General features: G+C 29.8%; 1 protein-coding gene across 2 annotated transcripts; it reads right to left on the bottom strand.

The window, feature by feature from the left end:
- Positions 1-216: 216 nt before the first annotated feature.
- LOC111632343 lies at positions 217-17244 on the bottom strand. 2 transcript variants are annotated; one of them, XM_023376752.1, is made up of 3 exons: positions 17228-17244; positions 5895-5961; positions 217-977 (listed from the first exon to the last, which is right to left on the bottom strand). In XM_023376752.1, exons 2-3 carry the CDS (start codon positions 5924-5926, stop codon positions 251-253), a joined length of 759 nt encoding a protein of 252 aa, XP_023232520.1. In that variant the 5' UTR covers positions 5927-5961; positions 17228-17244; the 3' UTR covers positions 217-250. The 2 variants fall into 2 exon arrangements, with proteins under 2 accessions (XP_023232520.1, XP_023232518.1); XM_023376750.1 differs by lacking the exon at positions 17228-17244 and adding an exon at positions 15311-15677.
- Between the last annotated feature and the right edge of the window lie 3733 nt (positions 17245-20977).

Below are 20977 nucleotides of genomic sequence, written 5' to 3' on the forward strand. Positions count from 1 at the left end.
AATTATTTTCAATAAATATTATTGTTTTGTAAAATTACCTAAATTTTTTTACACAAACTGTTTCAATTTTTTGAACAAATTATTGTTTAAAGTTCTAAATAATAAGAATTATTAATTGATGTATTAAAAACAATTACATTAAATAAAAATAACAATATTTAAATTTTAAATAAAATTTTTCACAAAAAAACTAAATTACCTAAACTTTTTGGACAGACCTTTATATTTATAATAAAATAAAAGTATTCTTCTAAAAAGAAAAACATAAAAATAGCAATACTTTAAATATATTTACCGTGGAAGGTTGCATGACAGATCTTTGAAGCAAGTATTTATTATTAGCAGAGGAAGACAAATGGCTTCTAATTAGTGGAGAAGACATAAATGAAGTGTCTCCAGATACCCGTCCAATGTTAGATTTTGCTGTGTTAACAGCTGTTCCAATTAAATTCTCTTTCATAATTTGACTTTGATGAAGTTTCTTTAATAAAACAAGTTTCATTTCTTCATCTCTCAATACATGTTTCAATCTTGCTATCTTCTTCTCTCTCTCTCTCCATTCCTCCTCTGTTAATTCTTTTAACTGAGGTGAAACTGGTAGGGTCATGTCAGATTCTGGAGTATCAGCTCGAGAATTATTTTCTACACCATTAACATGACCATTAGTCATGTTGTCCTCTTCATCAGTTAAAACAATTACATCAGGAGATTTAATATGAGGAGGTTCAACAAAAGTTGTAGGCCTATAAAACTGATGTTGAAATGGATGTAAAGGAAATTTATTTCTATGCTGCTGCAATTCTATTCTTTTCCTTTTTCTACTTTCCACTGTTTGTAAATTACATATTCCTATACTTGGAGAGTCTAATATTTTTGTAAGATTATAGTTTGTTTCTATTGGATTTTTAAAACTCAAATCAACACTATCAATATCTTGCACAGCATTATTTTCTATTTCAAGATTTGGCTTCTTCTTCCTAAAAAAAATCAATGTAGAAAAACATTTTAATTAATTATAGATTTTTATGTTTACAAATATAAATCTGGTTTAACAACAATTGATGATTTTATTGTTAGAAATCATTAACTGTAATTATTTCAAAAGTAAATTATATTTACTTTGAAATAATTCAAACTGATTCAGATCTAGAATCAAAAATTAATACACAAATCATTTCATAAAAATATTGAACCTCAAAAATTTAAAGTTGTTGCTTTTAAAATTTAGCATGAAAATAAATCATTTTGGTTTAAAAATTATTTTGATCATATTAAATTTATTCATTATAAGTTTAAAACATGTATTTGTTTAAATTCTAAAAATTTTTTTGTATACTTCTATAATCACATATTTATGCAAAATATCTAAATGTAAATAAAATTTGGTTTATTTTTAGGAGCTATTACTTTTTTTAATTTAGCTTTTAACATATAAAGTTTTTCAACTTAAAGCCAAACCATGTTTATTATATTAATAAATTTCAGCATTGCACAGAAAAAAAAATTTATGAAGTACTGTACAGTAATACATGCATTAAAATGTTCTCACAGATAAAAAAACTATATAATCTGATAATGATTTAAAGTCCTTAAAGTTAAAGTATGTCTTTTTTTCTTCTATAATGAAAATTTTTAAGTATTTAAAATACAATTTAATACGAGCAATTATTTATTGTGACATCATCACAATGCCGGGCTGCAATTTTTAATCATATTTTTAATTTATTTAATTTAAAATATGCACTCTCCACCTCAAATTAGTACTGTATTGTCTTGCCTCTGTACATCATACTTTTAACAATAGAAGTGTGCCAGTCATCTATTAACTGCTTTCAGGAGAAAGTTTTGAATTGAAATAACATTACTTCCAGTTTGCATCAAAGTTTATATATAGTTAATCAGCCCTAAGGTTTCCCTACCTGGTCTCAGATTTCATCTATCTAACCTTAATCTTGAGATTAAGGAAAGAAAGACAGATGGACGACAGTAGGAATTTATAGGTCTACAATTTTTTCAAATTGCAAACAAATTATAGAAGAAAAGGATCAACCCGAAGCAGGAAAAATTCAATTTCTGCTACTCAAGCAGATGCACTACTAGTTATGCTCTGTGTATTCTTCACTTCCAAACCATTATTTCGGCCATATTATAGGTCAAAAATGATACATCTCCTTATCTTTAATAATATATAATAATTAAAAAATCATTAACTACTAATTAAATAATGAAAGATTAAGCAACAACACTTTATTGGACCACCCTATCTATAACCATTTCTGTGAAATTAAAAAGGCAAGTGACTTGTTTTTTTTCTTCTTCCAGAATATTCTAAATTAGAACTTTAATGCATCATATTTTTAAAAGTCTGACATTCTCACATAAATAAGTATGTGATGTATACATTGTCATTTAAATTTTATTTTTAAAAAATTTTAAATGTGTAAATTCAAAATAACAAACTATGGGATTTACTTAAAATTATTTTCACTGTTTATTTCCATCCCTTGTTAAGGTAAAAAAATTAAAATTTTAAAATGTTTACATCAAGACCAAACCTTTCCCACTCATGTTATTTATGTTATAAAACAAATTTTGATCTTACATATCTACTCATGTAACTCAAAGTACTTTTAGTATTTTATAAGTGTCTCTCTTAAAAACCGACAAAAATCCTGATTCCTACAAGAAATATTAGTTGTTTTCATCATAATAACATTAGAGTATGATTCTTAAATATATAATCCAGTAATGAATATCTTTAACTTCAATCGCTCATAATATTCTTTCTTCTTGGACTCCCCTATTATTTTTTCAATAATAAATCAACTGTCAATTAACATTTCATATTTTTAAAGATGTTAGAACAAAACATTAATATCTGTTTTATTTGATTTTCTATGTAAAACAACATCTAAATTATTTATTTATTTATTTTTGTCAAATTCTAATTCAGATTTAACGTGAATATTTTTACTACAGCTATTAAAGACATTTAATAAATTGATACAATGACTAGTATGATATTAGTGCCAAATGATTGCAGGATTACATTGGGCTATATTAATGCTACTAATTACTAATTTTAAATATCAAATCATTTGACCTAGAGGTAGGATTTAGGTAATATATATTTCAAAAATTAATTTAGAAGGTTCTGGAAGAAAAGAATCAGCTCAAAGTCAGATTTGAACAGCATGGCAAGCATGAGTTGCAAGCTCAAATCCCACTTTGGGCTGATTCTTTTCATCCAGAATCTTCTAAATGAATTAAAATATTAATTATTAAATTTATCAAGAGATGGCATCTAAAACGTACCTCTAGGCCAAATGATTTAACATTTAATTATTAATTAGTAGCACTAATATAGCCCGATGTAATGCGGGAATTGTTTGGCATTAATCTAAGAATACAGTTTATGAATGTTTATAGCATGTATTTGGTTGATAACAACAACAACATTGCATAAATGTAAATGTTACATAATCAACACACCTTATTTGCTCAGTAATAAGGTGTGTTGATTTTGTAATGTTGAAGATTCTGAGTGTGAATAGGAGAATAAATATAAACACCAGGGTATACCAAATTTAATGAAATAATGTAACAAATAATCAAAATGTAATAAAATTTGAAGAAAAAGTTTAAAATTAATAAAAGTAACTAAGTTTTATTATGAATTCTAAAAATTAAAAAAAAAAAATTTTTTTTAATTAATTAAGTACTATAGTTTCAGCACCTTTATATGTAAGATTAATTTGTAAGTTTATATATTATTTGATTCATATAGTGAATTACTTATGTTACCAAAAAAAAATTTGGGGGTTTTTTTCTGTATGTATGAATGTTAATGTGTGGGGCGCGATTTGTTCTCTCTTTGAAGCTTAATGCATGCTTTTTGTCGAAAATTTCTGAAATTTTGCAGGAAGGTTTGCGTATTAGGGAGATTAATGCTACTAAATTTCGGTGATTATCTCCCCCACCCTGTTGACTTTTGAAGGGATATGACACTACTTGAGATATGACACAAACCATGTCATATCTCAAGTAGGGTCAGACTTAAGATTTTACCAGATATTGGCATTTACAAATTTTTATAAAACCTATCCCTACCCTCAAAATTAAGCTTTTTTGCCATTTTATAACAATTAAAATTATAAAAAGGTTTTCACATATAACACATGATGTTTTAAATGTTGCCGGGAAAGTTAAGCAACTTGCTGGATTTTTTGAAGTATATGACTTAATTTTACATTGTTTTACATTTCTTTTTATATATTGTTCAAATGTATTATACATATATGAAATTTCTTTGTTAAGAATTAGGCTACACATACAAATTCAACTGTTTTATGTTTTCAACAGTTTCAACTATCATCATCATCATCATAATGATGATCATGAAAAATAAAAATCATACTTTTATAAATTTTGTGTATGTGTACATCTGCAGTACATGTTATTCATCAATGGTAAAAGATACACTTCATATAGTGTGTGTATAGTATATATCTCAAATAGTAGCCTTGGCTACTATTTGAGATATATACATAGTAGCCTTGGCTACTATTTGAGAGTCGTTATATGAATAAAAGTCAAGGATTTAGGAAACAATATAAAATTAATAAATACACACTATAGATACTATCTTTATTTAACAAACTAATAGAAAATGAAAAATGTAAAATGTCCTATATACAATAGATGCATGGCATCTGCATAAAATTTTCCAGGAAGGGCAGTTTGGAAACAAATAATTACATCAATAAATTTTTATTTAATTTTTTTTTCATAAGTAGATTATAAAATACAGTATTGCATAAAAGTATCCCATGGTCAAGGATGTAAGATTACATACCTCAAATCACTTTTACAATTATGATTTGTGGAATATTTCACTCTATCCCAGAAAGGGCAAGTTCCCATTTGACCCCCTCTGTATATACATGTATTCACAAACCCATGAATAGATGTTTTTTTAATTATTTTCTTATTACTGGTATATATAAAGTAACATTTATTATGAAGATACCAGTTGACATTTCAGGTATTTTCTTAAAAAAAATCACTAGCCTTTCATAAATATTATTAATATTTAAATACCTGTTATCCATTATTAATAAAGTATGTGCAAAGGGGAAATAACAATACCAATGCCCCTGAATAAGAACCACAGAAAACATTCAGTTTAAAATTATTCAAATAAAACCAATCTTATAATATAATCGAGATGGGTTGATAATAAGTGCAGAGCCCAAATGGTTAGGAGTTGAAAGCTGAAATTTGGTACAGAGTGTGCATTAGCACAATGTACTCTAAAAATCTTAAGGATTACCCTGAAGAACTGCTTCTTCTGTACTATTTTAGACATAGTTTTTTGTGGGAAATCAAACATATTTTTAGACCCATCTAAAAATTCTCTAATTAGTTTCAGAAGGGGATCTAATTCTTGCACCCGGTGATAACGGATAAAATCGGCTGTAATCTAATAATCTTAATCTTTGCTATCATTACTTTTTGTCCAAGCAACGCCAGGCTCATCTGCTAGTATATAAAATAAAATCCACACAAATAATTATGTAATAAACATAAACTATACTAAAAACTAAGTTATTTTTTAAAAAATCTTTAAAAAATTAAATAAATGCTTAATAGTTAACATGTTAAATAAAATATAAAAGCCATACTAATGAGATAGTGTTAATCAAGATATTAGTATACTTCATTTATATTCAATACACTAATTTAAAAAGGTTTAGTCTAAATAACTTAGGTTTTCAGTTTTTACATAATTATTTATAGATATACATAAAATAGAAGTTATAAAACTCAAATTTATGAAGACTAATTATAATTAAAAAATCTTATTAAATGGTTTTAATAAACCTGCTACTTACTTCAAAGAAAGATCAGTAACTACTTCTTCCATTTTTTATATTTGGTTAATAAGAAAATCTTTTTAGTCTAATAAAAGAAAAAAATAAACATTATAATTAATAAACTAATATTTGAAGTTTAATTTAAATTATGTGTGTGTATGTATATATATATAACATAGTTAATAATTAGCTGAGAACTCTCTCATATCTATTAATGATTTTTTTAATAAATTGAGAGACAGTGAAAAAACAACATATCCTTCAAAATTATAAAAAATGAGTTATTAATATTTGGATTTGTGCATCAATACATGTCTTCTAAAATACTTTCACAGTTCAGTTGCATGCCTCATGGGTTGTATACACACACTACTAAAATGTTGAATGTTAAAAATGCTGGTGAATTAAAGCACAAATCCTTTCTCTTGAAAACTTCCTAATGTGGAATATTCCATTTTTCCACCAAGCTTCTCAATTGTATAAGAAATTCTGATTATTCTTGCTTCTCATTTGTTTTCATAAATTATCAAAGAATGAATGATCACACCATTTCCAATCTTAACAAGGATGATAATAAGGGTTTAAACCGTACAGGCAAACATATACAAATTGATTACTAATGGGGATTAAAGGCTTTATACAGAGAAATTGCTACTCAGAGTGTGTTCAACAACATATGAACTGATGGGTTATGCCTATAAGTTATTAAGAAATGGCAAAGATGCCATTAATGCCTACAACACACCAGGGGCTTATAGTATACCTGTGAGAGATGACAGATTTCACAGAGATCTGGTGTACATTGGTTAAACCAAGATATCCCTTAAAAACAGCTGGCAGAGCATAAGTATGATATTCAAAACAAAAAGCAGACCACTATCCTAGCAATATACGCTTCTAACACTAACATAGAATTGGTTACGTAATTTATTTAGTAATTAGCCTTAAACTAGCCCGAGAGATTTTCAGCATTCTGTTGGTGTGTAGCTTTATTGTATATCGGGTTTAGAGATGTTTGTAAATAAAGGATTGTTTCGACAATGATTTTTCTTATTGTAAAATTCAGCCAATTTTTTAAATTTAGTTAATCACCTAAATATAAGTAGTTCAATTTCATGCAAATAACCGACAGGTTTTGTATGTTTAGAACATTTACATAAGTTATGAAATGACAATTTAAAATTGCAATCACAAACTCAAACAGCTTTTCCTTCTTTAAGTGCATTGTTAGAAAATGTAAAAAAATCCTTTTATGTCACAGTTATAATCTATCATCATGAATTGAGACAGACATACATTTCACCTTTAATTTATGAAGAAAATGAACAAGAGTGAATTAAAGTGCTAATTGAACACTATTATTATTGGACACTCCTGTTTGAATTTGTATCTTGAAAGCTAATAAACTTCCAATAATTAACTGTTATTTACGAGGGTCATCCCAGAAGTACCCGACCTGACATAGATGGCAGTACTTGTTTGAAAAAAAAAAACAACTATGTTTGAAAGTATCAACCTTATAAGGCTTAAGTTTGAAGTTTGAAGACGTTAAGTTGTATAGTATTTTTTTGGCAGCCATAAATAGTGAACAATCTTAGTGAATTTGTAAACATGGAAAAAATTTGTCATCGTTGTGTGATACAATACTTTCATTTGAAAGGTTTCAGTCCAACCAATATTAAAGCTGAGCTAGATTCTACTCTGGGGGAGTCTGCTCTCTCGTTTACAACAATAAAATATTGGGTGGCAGAGTTTAAACAAGGCCGTATGAGCTGCCAAGACAAACATCGTAGTGGTCGACCAAGTGAGGTGACCATGCCAGAAATGGTGGAAAAATCCACAAAATGGTATTGGATGACAGTCAACTCAAAATGCAAGAGCTAGCAGACATGGTAGGCATTTCAAAAAGTGCTGTACATCGNAATTGATAATTGAGCATGGGCCTTCATCTATTAAAAGTTAAAATAGATAAAATTAACAGTGACATCTGGCTGCATCATATGTTGTCACCACTTGTGCTCCAGATGTGTAAGGTAACACACCTCCTTTGTAACCGCTCCCTGCATCTTGTAAAAATGTCTGAACCTGCAACTCTGTTGTTCTACTGTTTTTGGTATGTACTTAATTTAAACTGACTGTATAATATTAGTTCATAACTGTTAACCAATATTTCGGCTAACTTATAACTATTTTTGTATCAGCACCCTGTTCATCATGTTACCATGCAACGTTAGGAAGAAACATTACTCCTGTCAACATTGATATGCTTACTGCTCGTACAGTCATGTCGACGGTTTCATCTTTATATTGTATAGCTTTAGGCATATTTTTTAGTTTAATTTTAAATTTAATATTTTTTCACCTTGTATAATTTTAAGTATACTTAGACCGGTCGCTATTACCAACTGATGAGGGACTATTTTCCATTGGAAAATAGTCCGAAATGCATTTTGGATTTTTACGGTTTTTATACTTTGTAATTATCTTATTGTACAACCCTATCTGTTCTATTAAATTTTTTACTTTGATTTTTGAGCGTTTGTGCTCTTTGTCATTGGTGTGATAAGCCCTTCCTATTATCTACCTTATGGTTATAGATATTTTAATTAATTTAAAGATATTTATCTTAATTATGAAAATATAATAGCATGTTTTTTTAATTTTTGGAACCTAACCCCCCTTTTCATACTAGTTCTTTGTTTTGTATAACAAGGCAATTTTTTGGAACATAACTCCCGTGTTATACAGGGGTTACCTGTACTTGAAACAGCTATGTCTATGATGGATGTAATTTTCTTTTGGATGTCAATGAATATAATATCTGGTCTGTTGTGACAGATTTTAGTATTATGTTTGCTTAACTAGACATAACAACAGTAGTCAGTTTATGCTAAAAACTAATAACCCGAGCCCTGCTGTAAAAACTAAAATCCTTTTTTACAAGTTTTATAAGTTACAATTACAAATTATAAGCAAAATGTGTTGATTAAAAACCTGCACATGTAGTGAAAAATGTGCTTGCTGTGTAAATGCCATTCATTGTTTTCAGAGTAAGAGATGACTCAGGCATACATCTCTTACTTTATGCTCATGTATTTTCAGTGCTTTTTTCACTTTATTTTTGGTTTGTTTGGTTTTATATTATATAGAAGAAGAGTGTAGAAGCAATGAAGCCTAAGAGGAAGGATATAGTAGTGACAATTGAGGTGAAAAAGGAACTTACTGTGAAACAAGAAAGGTGTAGATCTGGCAGCCATGTTTAAGATGCTTAAGTTGATATCCTTAAGAACAAGGAAGCAACAAAGCAGCAAATGTGGCTAAAGATTTAACAATTTTAGCTTATAGATTTTAGATCATATGTTATTGAGATGGAAAAAGTTTCTAGTGTAGAATAAATGAAAAGCAACTGGCTGGTGATATCTCCACAAGAGAATTATTTGTGAAAAAGCCAAGCAGCTGCATAGTGAATTTAAGAAATGGGACATCATCACTACTCATTAAGATACAGTAAATACAATTTGCATTTATTTATTGTTTATGTTTTAGTTTATTATCTAGGATATTTGACTGTACTGTAAGGTCTCGTTTTATGCGGATTTTTTTTATGCGATTTTGAAGTTGTGCAGTTTGTATTTCATCCAAAATTTTTTTGGACAAACATACATATAGGCTTGTTTAGGAAGCCCGCATATAGACAGTCTCCAAAAATCGTGGGATGCTCAAAGCTCACTCCATTTGTTCCACTGACATATAACCTTTATGGATGTAAAGGACAGCTAGATCTACCTTAATCGCTTTAGTTCCTAGCAATTTTTGATATAAATGTAATTAAACATAAAAAATACTTAAAACTGAAAAAAACGAAAGAAATGCGTTAATTTTGAAGAAAAAGCTTCAAAGTTTAACTTCCTTTGTCTTGCCCTTCTGTGAAATTTAACACCGATGAGTCAGTTTATACATCTGGATGACCTTGAACACAGCTGGAGTTGGATTTCCCGGGGCATTCTCATAAACGTCGCGGGAGGACAAGGGTTTAAAGTAGGGTGAAGCTGGCCGTATATTTTTTAATATTTTTAAAAAATTTGGAGACTTAAAAAACATTCCAAAAATTCAAAAAAAAAATAAAAAACTATATTACTTTTCAATAAAATTAACTGAATTAAGTTTGAATACAAGTTTATTTTAAGCTTTTATATGAATTTCTTTCAGACATTCGAAGTAATTTATTAAGCAGCCTATTTCTTTTAATTTCTGCAAACTTTTTTATGCGGTTTTAAGTTAATTTTAATTCGTTGTTTTGGTTTTATGCGATTTTAGAAAATTACGGAACGTATCCCTACTTTTTCAAGGCAAGTAAAGTCTTTTTTTATGCGAATTTTTTTTATGCGCTTTTCTGTAGAATGTATCCACCGCATAAAACGAGACCTTACAGTATTAATTTTACCTTGAATTAGGTGTAATTTCTGTTGATTGAAATAGGTATTGTTTAGGACATCTTTTTTCAAAGTGGGCGATAACACCCCTTGTGGGCACTGGAGGCTTTCAGGAGGGGCAGCAGAAGGCTCAGTGATTAAATATGAGTTTTATTTCTTCTCATTGAAACATTCTTTGATCTCAGAAATAGGATATGGGTTACGCCCATCTATCCTATCCATATAATAATAATAATAATGGAGGAGGAGGAGGGGCTGTCTGCTTTTGCAAACTTAGCCCACTAGGAAGAGAAAGGGGTGGAGAAAAGGTTGAAGGAGGGGTTCTGAAGGGAGAAGTATAAAGGAAAAGGGGGAAAAGTAAGGGTGAAAAAAAGTTCTTAGGACCTCAGAGCACTGCATCAGAAATTATTAATAACCAAAATTATAAAAGTTGACAAGACCGTTATAAAATATTAACAATTACAAGAAATGGTCTGGTTACAGTAAAATGCAAAACCCATCACATATGGGTAGGTAGAAAATAACCTTGAACACTGCAATGTTACATTACTGTAATGTTAAGAACTTATCCATATAATAATGCATGTTTAAACATTATATTTGCAATAACTGTTTTTAAGATACACAACAGATGGTAATGTAAAAATGTAAGTTAAAAAATATGGGGGCACTAGATTTTTTTTAAATCTCAAATTGAGCAGTGGTTGAAGTAAGTTTGAGAACCTATGGTTTAGGACCTGGAAACAGATTAATTCACATTCCATTATTTCTAACAAGGAAAACTGTTTCAGACTTCAAACAATTTAAAGTTTGAATGGCCTTCTAAAACAAATTAAATTTGAAGTACAAGGCACCACTGTAATACAGAGTTGACACTGAATAACTTAACTCTTTAAACACGAAATTGACCAAAATCAGCCTTATCCATTAATGAATCAATGATTAATTAAAAAAATGAAATCAGCCAAATGAAAAGTTGTTAGACTAGTTTTGCTATACAAGTTCCGTTTCTTTGTAGCCTGAGGGATAAAAACAATTTAGTCATTAGCAACAGAGATGGAATTAGTTTTCAAAGCTTAAAGAGTTAAATTTATTTGTCCTGGCAACTTTTTATGAAATGCATTTATTTTTTTTTTTAATTGTGCTATCGCTAGAGGGACGATTTTAAAGTTTTACATATTGAGGTGGGCGAGTAGCCTCAAATGAAAGAAAGATTGATTCTGCCATGGAACCATTAATGTCCTCACATGAGAGCAAAAGGACAAAGTTAAGACACCTATATATTGTATATTTTAAGAATTTTCTTAAATTTTGTAAGTTTAAACTTATTTGTCCTGACAATTCAAATAAAAGCAATTTCTTATAATATATAGATAAAAATAAAAATAATAAAAAAATAGCAGCATCTGTTATATACAGTGGTACCTCAGGTTACAAACGCCCCAGCATACGAAATTTTCAGGATACGACATGAAATTCGAACATATTTTTGCTCCACGATATGAACAAAAACTCACCATACGACGTTACATTAGTTCGCATTTTTCGTTTGTTTTTCTTACTACAGTTATTTTTTTAAATGTATTACTTGGCTTTAATTTAAGTATGTTTTTTGCATTGGAACGAATTATTTGGTTTTACATGTAATCGTATGGGAAAAGATGATCCACCTTACGACATTTTCATGATACGATCTCAGTTTCGGAACGGATTAATTTCGTATCCTGAGGTACCACTGTATATAAAAAAAAGTGTTTAAAGCACATGCCATTATCATTTTGATGCCATGTTTGAGATAGGAAGGGTGATCATTTACAATGAGTATTACTGCAAAAATCTTTGCATATCTAATCACAACAGATGAAAGCACAAAATCAATTATGACTCTGAAGTGGCTATGTAAAAATAAGACTATTATTTTATCATTTATTTATTTATCATTGATACCAGTACATAGGAAAAGTCATGTAAGGACTACAGTTTTCCACCCCACAGATAACACACAAGCCTGAAACAATAAACAAGTAAATACAACATAAAAAAAGATAAGCATGGTATAAATTTCATTTACAAATATTTTTAAACTGACAGAAAGTAACATGTTAAAAAGAATCAAAATTAAACATACTTTGCAAAAATATGATAAAAATAAAAACACTGAGATTATTAATCTATAAAATGGCATAAAAATATATCAAGAATATCATAAATTTCTTTGGAGTATTCTTAAACAGAGCCAACTGGACTGTATAAAACCATTAAAATATTTGAATTATAAAAGCTAGTCAAAATATTTAATTCTTTAAAAGAAGGAAGACTCAGTCTAGACCTGACAACATTCAGAGATTAAGTGTAGGGAATGTTACAAAAATTTATTTAAAAGTAGATAAAATTTCCAAAAGAACTTGATAAAATATATTTAGAAGGGTGTGGGCTGCCATGGCCCAAGTTACAATGTCAAACTACTTACAATATGTATTCCTTTTTCAAACACTACAAAAATTATGGTATTATATGCTTAAAACACCCATTTTTTGTTTACTTTTTTGTAACTAAAAATAACAGCAAATTTAAAATTAACGAGTAAAACGACAAAACCATATTTGGGACAAGACTATGTTTTGGAGACAGAATCACTTTGATGCTCAAGGCAGGTCTCATTCTCGTTCTCCTATCTTCTTTGATATAGCTGCATTTGGGTGCAATCGTTCAAACTTTGCTGGCCATGACTACGAGATCATCCACGATGCATCTTCGATGAAATTAGCCTATCTAATTTCAAAATTTCTCTCCATTGCATGTCAGCCTGGGTTGAATTTTCGTCAATACGTAATGAAAAGTTCCAATTTTTGAAAAAATAATCGTGGCTATTGTATCGTCCGAGATTATTTTTTTATTTTGCACAAATAATATACAGTTTAACCTGATTATAATGTCATTGAATGTAACGACAACCCTAATATAACATCAAATTTTTATCAATCCTATGATTTTACTATACTAGATAATGTTAAAAAAAGCCCACTTGTAATGACATAAAACCGTTTTAACGTCATATTTGAAGCACTCCCAAATTTACAAAATTAGATTACAAATTTTATTTAACACAGAAGAAACTACATGTTCAGTCCTAAGGTCAGAGTTCACTTCTTAGAATGACTGCGGGTTGTACTCTCCCCTACCTGACTTCGGTGGGGTGAGGTGGCTGCTTTGCCTGTTTGTAGAAGAGGGTCGCCATTTTGTATTTTATTTTGACTCAATTCTCGGTCCCCTGACTACCTAAGACTCTGGATTTTTTTTATGCACAAATGATTTGAGCACCTAATACTCTGTGCCAAATATCAACTCTCGACACTTCATACCTCTATGCTGGTAAGAATATCGGGCAGTACTATTTTATAAACAAGACAATCTTGTCAAAAAGAAATCTAAAACAGTTAAAATCTATTTCAAACAGATCACCAAACAAAAAAGGCTTAACAAAAGATTTAACTTATAGTTGAATAAAATAGAAAAGTGATTTCAAAAACGAGAAATTATGATAAATTGCCAGAACCTAAAAATGTGCACAAGACAGTGGTCAACAACTAATGGTCCACAAGAAAATTTTAGTAGTCCATGTAGAAATTTGGACATTGATCAACTGAAGATTATGCATAGTATTACAAAAGAAATGCAAAATGCTTGGTTGCTTTTTCTCACTCGTCAGTTTTAAATTCAAATAAAAAAAAACCCAAATATAAAATGACTTAATAAATAAATCAACAATAAATAATGCTGCAAGTGTAATCGTCATGGTGGAAAAGAGCCAAGAATCCATAAACCTATTTCAAACAAGCAGTAACAAACTTCACACTAATTTGTTATAATAAAACAGTGAATTTCATATTAATAAAGTAAATACAACTTTTATGATAGTCGTTCTATAGATGTTTATATATCATTTTAAAAAATTCACAATAGCAGTCCACGGGATTCAAAATGGCGAGTTTAGCGATCTGCGTAAGGTTGGAATCCACCAGTATAAGATTTCCTCAATAAAATTAAAATTTACAGTTCAAAAATTAGGCTTTACTTTGAACATAAAAACCAGAGAAATTTCTAAAAACAAACAAAAATTTGCATTTCATGAAAACTATGATTCTTAAAATTCTATTTTTGAATTTTTAAAAAGTTAATTTTAATTACACTAATTTAATGATTATAATTGTAAAATAACAAATCATTCACATTGAAAAAAGAAAAACAAAAAAAATAAAAAATTTAGGCCTAGTTTAGGTTAAGCCAAAATGAGATTTAAATTTAGTTTTTTTAGTAAAATAAATGTACATATTTTGTTAATTATATAATAAAAATTGCTTATTTTTAATCATTCATTAAAATTTCATTAAAAAACAAATACAGTTTTTCAAAATTATATACAATTTTTAAATCAAATGGCTCCACACCTTCTATTTAAATACAACAGTTTTTTTTTTTTTAATTTGGTAATTGTTAAAATATTTATAGAGATTTAGCAAGAGTGATCATAATATAAGAATATAATAAATATATTATGTAAAATACATTAAATAAATATGTGTAAAATGTAAAATAAAACACATTTTAATGGTGTAGAAATGAGTGAATTAGTCCAAGTAAGTTAAATATTATCACCAATGCTCTCATTTCCCCCCTTTAGACATTGATACAATCTATATTTAGCCTTAAACAAACTTACTAAAGTTTTTTTTTAAAGCATTAACCTACCAATTACATCATTAAACATTAAAATTCGAAGAAAAAACAAGGCTTATCTGTGATCCAAACGTTAATTATAACAAATCTTTCTTATTATTTTTCATTAGGTTAAGCCTTATTAATGGTTTCGGACCGGCGAACTTTGAAATGTTTAAATTACACACGAAAGTGATCGATTTTATTGTTATTTACGCGTAATATGGCGCTATTACGTAAATTTTATTGTTATATTCGACTAGTTTAGTATATAATAAGAAATACCTTATCCCGTTGTCATGATACTTTTTTGTTTCCTTTTCTACTTCCAGCTGACATCCGGTCTAACATGGCGGTCGCGACAGAAGAACATCATCATCGCTCGTCACTTAGCAACGGGGACGCCATAGAAGCAACAAGGGTCGATTGCTCGTTTTATTCATAATAAATTAAGTATGCGGGTAATTAATACTAAATAGGATAACGTCTACACTAGCGTACTTTATGATCGGATCGCGTTTATTATTGATTTCTTTTCGTTGTACATTATTAATACATGCAAAAAATATTGTTTTTTTTTTAAATTATTTTTTTGTTTTTATAAATTTTAAAAATAGTTACGAGTCGCTTCTCGCTGTCACCGATGTCGTCGCTCGCCTTTTGTTTATGAACGTATTGTATCGAGCTTGGAATTAATTTTGAAAAATAAATAAATTTAATACGTTTAATTGAATTTTTCTTCTATGTCATTTAATTAATTTGAAAGTTTATGAAATTATTTACGTCATAAATTCGTAACTGCCATAATTTTAAAGTGCAGCCAGTTTGTTACACAAAAACGTCATTTATTTAAAAAAAAATTAACATTTTATATTATTCTTTAGTTATTTTACATAAAACTTAAACATCTTCATTTCAAAATGAATTGTTTTATTACATTTAAAAATAAATTTTAAAATAATAATATTGTAGGTCACGTGATAATAACGCTTTATCATGTATAACTATGATTTGTCTGATTATCTCTAAAACAGAACTCACACGTGAAGCACAATTGAGATTGTTATAATACTAATCCTACATTCAGAATTGAATATGGAACCAGAAGAAGAAGAATCTCTAAAACGTAATCGGAGACACGTTTATGGATTTAAAACGCCATTTTAGACAGTCGCGCTTCGAATGTATCCCTAGTTTATTACATTATTCGTACCAAATAAAACTTTCACATTATCAAATACTAAGATTTTAAAACAAAAGGTTTTGTTTTGCAGATTGTCTATAGTTCTCTGATTTTAATCTATTTAAACGATACGATATAAAGATACAGTAGCGCGTCGTTTATCCGAATCAATTGGGGACTGGGATTGTTCGGATAACTTATTTTTCGGATAACCGATCCTGTACGAAAAAATATTTATTAACTAACGTATCCCGTGTTGAAATTTTTCTCCGTTGCGTGTCGCTTCGTGTTGAATTTTCGTCGATGTTAAGCTTAATGTAAACTTTATAAAATAATAATCGTGGCTATTGTATCGTTAAAAATTATTTCTTTATTTTTTACAAACAAAATAAATATATTGAAAAATATAAAAACAANTACAGTTTTTCAAAATTATATACAATTTTTAAATCAAATGGCTCCACACCTTCTATTTAAATACAACAGTTTTTTTTTTTTTAATTTGGTAATTGTTAAAATATTTATAGAGATTTAGCAAGAGTGATCATAATATAAGAATATAATAAATATATTATGTAAAATACATTAAATAAATATGTGTAAAATGTAAAATAAAACACATTTTAATGGTGTAGAAATGAGTGAATTAGTCCAAGTAAGTTAAATATTATCACCAATGCTCTCATTTCCCCCCTTTAGACATTGATACAATCTATATTTAGCCTTAAACAAACTTACTAAAGTTTTTTTTTAAAGCATTAACCTACCAATTACATCATTAAACATTAAAATTCGAAGAAAAAACAAGGCTTATCTGTGATCCAAACGTTAATTATAACAAATCTTTCTTATTATTTTTCATTAGGTTAAGCCTTATTAATGGTTTCGGACCGGCGAACTTTGAAATGTTTAAATTACACACGAAAGTGATCGATTTTATTGTTATTTACGCGTAATATGGCGCTATTACGTAAATTTTATTGTTATATTCGACTAGTTTAGTATATAATAAGAAATACCTTATCCCGTTGTCATGATACTTTTTTGTTTCCTTTTCTACTTCCAGCTGACATCCGGTCTAACATGGCGGTCGCGACAGAAGAACATCATCATCGCTCGTCACTTAGCAACGGGGACGCCATAGAAGCAACAAGGGTCGATTGCTCGTTTTATTCATAATAAATTAAGTATGCGGGTAATTAATACTAAATAGGATAACGTCTACACTAGCGTACTTTATGATCGGATCGCGTTTATTATTGATTTCTTTTCGTTGTACATTATTAATACATGCAAAAAATATTGTTTTTTTTTAAATTATTTTTTTGTTTTTATAAATTTTAAAAATAGTTACGAGTCGCTTCTCGCTGTCACCGATGTCGTCGCTCGCCTTTTGTTTATGAACGTATTGTATCGAGCTTGGAATTAATTTTGAAAAATAAATAAATTTAATACGTTTAATTGAATTTTTCTTCTATGTCATTTAATTAATTTGAAAGTTTATGAAATTATTTACGTCATAAATTCGTAACTGCCATAATTTTAAAGTGCAGCCAGTTTGTTACACAAAAACGTCATTTATTTAAAAAAAAATTAACATTTTATATTATTCTTTAGTTATTTTACATAAAACTTAAACATCTTCATTTCAAAATGAATTGTTTTATTACATTTAAAAATAAATTTTAAAATAATAATATTGTAGGTCACGTGATAATAACGCTTTATCATGTATAACTATGATTTGTCTGATTATCTCTAAAACAGAACTCACACGTGAAGCACAATTGAGATTGTTATAATACTAATCCTACATTCAGAATTGAATATGGAACCAGAAGAAGAAGAATCTCTAAAACGTAATCGGAGACACGTTTATGGATTTAAAACGCCATTTTAGACAGTCGCGCTTCGAATGTATCCCTAGTTTATTACATTATTCGTACCAAATAAAACTTTCACATTATCAAATACTAAGATTTTAAAACAAAAGGTTTTGTTTTGCAGATTGTCTATAGTTCTCTGATTTTAATCTATTTAAACGATACGATATAAAGATACAGTAGCGCGTCGTTTATCCGAATCAATTGGGGACTGGGATTGTTCGGATAACTTATTTTTCGGATAACCGATCCTGTACGAAAAAATATTTATTAACTAACGTATCCCGTGTTGAAATTTTTCTCCGTTGCGTGTCGCTTCGTGTTGAATTTTCGTCGATGTTAAGCTTAATGTAAACTTTATAAAATAATAATCGTGGCTATTGTATCGTTAAAAATTATTTCTTTATTTTTTACAAACAAAATAAATATATTGAAAAATATAAAAACAAAAAAATTACAGTTTAGAAATTAATCTAATATCAAAAACGTTCGATTCAGCATGACACACAAAATTGCCAGTGCTGCCAGCTAAAACACACACATCAAAAAAATATTGGAGTAGCCCAAGATATAGCCAAAGATTGCAGCGCCACAGCACTAGCGAAAATTTAAATTTGTCGACTGGAATTCTTCCGACTGGAATTCGGATAAACGACGCTCTACTGTATAATACAGCGTGTTTCAATAAGATTTGACTTCTCAAAATTTTTCTTCGGCAATTATAAGAGTTGGTAACATAAAACTTGCAATACAGGAAAGAAAAATTCTCAGTTTTTGCAGTATACACCGTTTCAATATACGCATTACCTTATTTATTTTTTTCGCCCATTTTCAGTCCTAATGTGAAAATTCGACCAAGTCTACCATGGCACGGCCGGATGATCAGAGGTCGCAACTGGGACAGACCGCCCATAAAAAATTCTTGGGATATTTCGATCGCCCAGATTCGATCTCACCAAAGCGGTATACTGACGCCTTAACCGCTTCGGCCACCCGCCCGGCCTCTAAGCGCACCTCTGGTTACATGGAAAACGTCTAACTGATAATACCAAACACGAAACACCATATTCCATGCGGCAGTAGACAATGCCTCATTTATTGGAATCTTCAGTTCAGTCAAATCAGGAGGCAGTGGTGGTAAAACACAAGGCCTTTCACGTAGCTCAAAAGAAGAAATTCAGAAGACGCAAGATCTGGAGATATAGGGAGCCAACGTAGGAGAGCCATTATTTCTGGCACGGCCAATACATCTTCCTGTAAGAATGTCATTAAGATTAGCTCGAACCCCAACTACATCATACCTGCATATGCTCCATCTTGCTGAAAAATAGTCCACAAACTCCGCCTCTTGAAGCTGAAGCATCAGTCACGTCTGTTGTATTTCTAGTTATGTTATTCCAGTGACGATGTCCTTCGCAAAGAAAAAACGATACCCGGATCTCATAAAAAGCAAATTTATCTTGCGAAACTTTGGTATCAGCTCAATTCTCTGGTGATCAATCACCATGTCGTTCCTAATAATTTGTTGTCCTATAATAAATTGATAATAAACGAGCAATTATTTATTCTTACATCGTCACAATGGCAACCTGCAATTTTTCTTCACAATGCTTTCAAGTTTCTCGGCCCTGTAAATCATGTTTCACGTTAATAATAGTCATGCCAATCATCTAACTTCCTTCAGGAGAAAATTTTAAAATAACACGACTTCCGATTTGGAAGTTCGTATATAGTTAATCGGGCATCCTGCTCCTAAACTTTCCATATCTGGTCTCGACTTTCATCTATTTCACTCCGCTCTCGAGATTAAGAATAGATAGATACCAGAGAAAATTTATAAATCTAGTTTTTGAAAATTACAGCTCAATAACCCATTTGTCAGTTCGAAAAAATAGCTTCAAAAGAGGACATATTAAGAAAACGCGTTGTATATTTGCATGTCGGAGAAAGAAAAATAGTGGCTCCTACTTTTCTTTCTCCGGCATGCAAATTTTAGAAAACGTAATTTACTACGTGAGCAATGAATATAAAGCACCTCCCGAAGTGCAATGTAAATTTTCTTCTTAAAGCAAAAAAAAAGTCATGCTGTTCAGTACGTTGTCATTTTACCAGCAAGTGTTTCGAAACCATTTTTACTTTACGGTTGTTATATATGACAGAGGAAAAATATGGCGATAGAAAAATGACTCCCCAAGTTTTTTAATTTTTGGGCTTAGAACACCTTGAAACGTCAAAAACAAATTCGAGAATAATTTCTATCAATATATGGGCCCACCAGTGGCCAAGTGGTCTTCATACCCTGAACACTGGGAGTTCGGTCGTGTGGGTTCGCGTCTCGCTCGGACAGGCTGGCCACGTGGAGTTTTCCGGATTTTCTCCACGTCTGTAACGCCTAAATAGGGGCCAGTTTCCCTTAAAAGACCTCCCGGAAGGCATCCCCCTAGACAGATCGCCCAAGTGTCGTGTTGCCATTACTTAACAATTTCTGTATGTATGGATGTTACTTTGTGGGGAGGCACGATTTTGTTCACCCTTTTTAAAGCTCCTGTGCTTTTTGTCGAAAATTTTGAAATTTTGCAAGGAGGTTTGTGTATTAGAGAATTGATGCTATTAAATTTTGGTGATGAAAGATCGAGGGGGTGGAGAGATAATGGAGATCGTGTAGGACCGGACTTAATGACGACTTTACTCGTTATTAGCATTTACAATTTTTTTTATAAAACCCATCCCTACCCTCAAATCAAAATTCAGCTTTTTGCCATTTTATAATAAAAATATATTTTATTAAAAAAACTTTTCATAACAGATGGCTCCATCAAAATTTTAAATGTTGCTGGGAAAGTTGAGCAACTCATTGCTGGTTTATTTTTAAGAAGGGATCTGAAA

Source organism: Centruroides sculpturatus, unplaced genomic scaffold (genome assembly GCF_000671375.1).
Source record: "Centruroides sculpturatus isolate CEXI.00-Female unplaced genomic scaffold, Cexi_2.0 scaffold766, whole genome shotgun sequence".
Lineage (NCBI taxonomy): Eukaryota > Metazoa > Arthropoda > Arachnida > Scorpiones > Buthidae > Centruroides > Centruroides sculpturatus.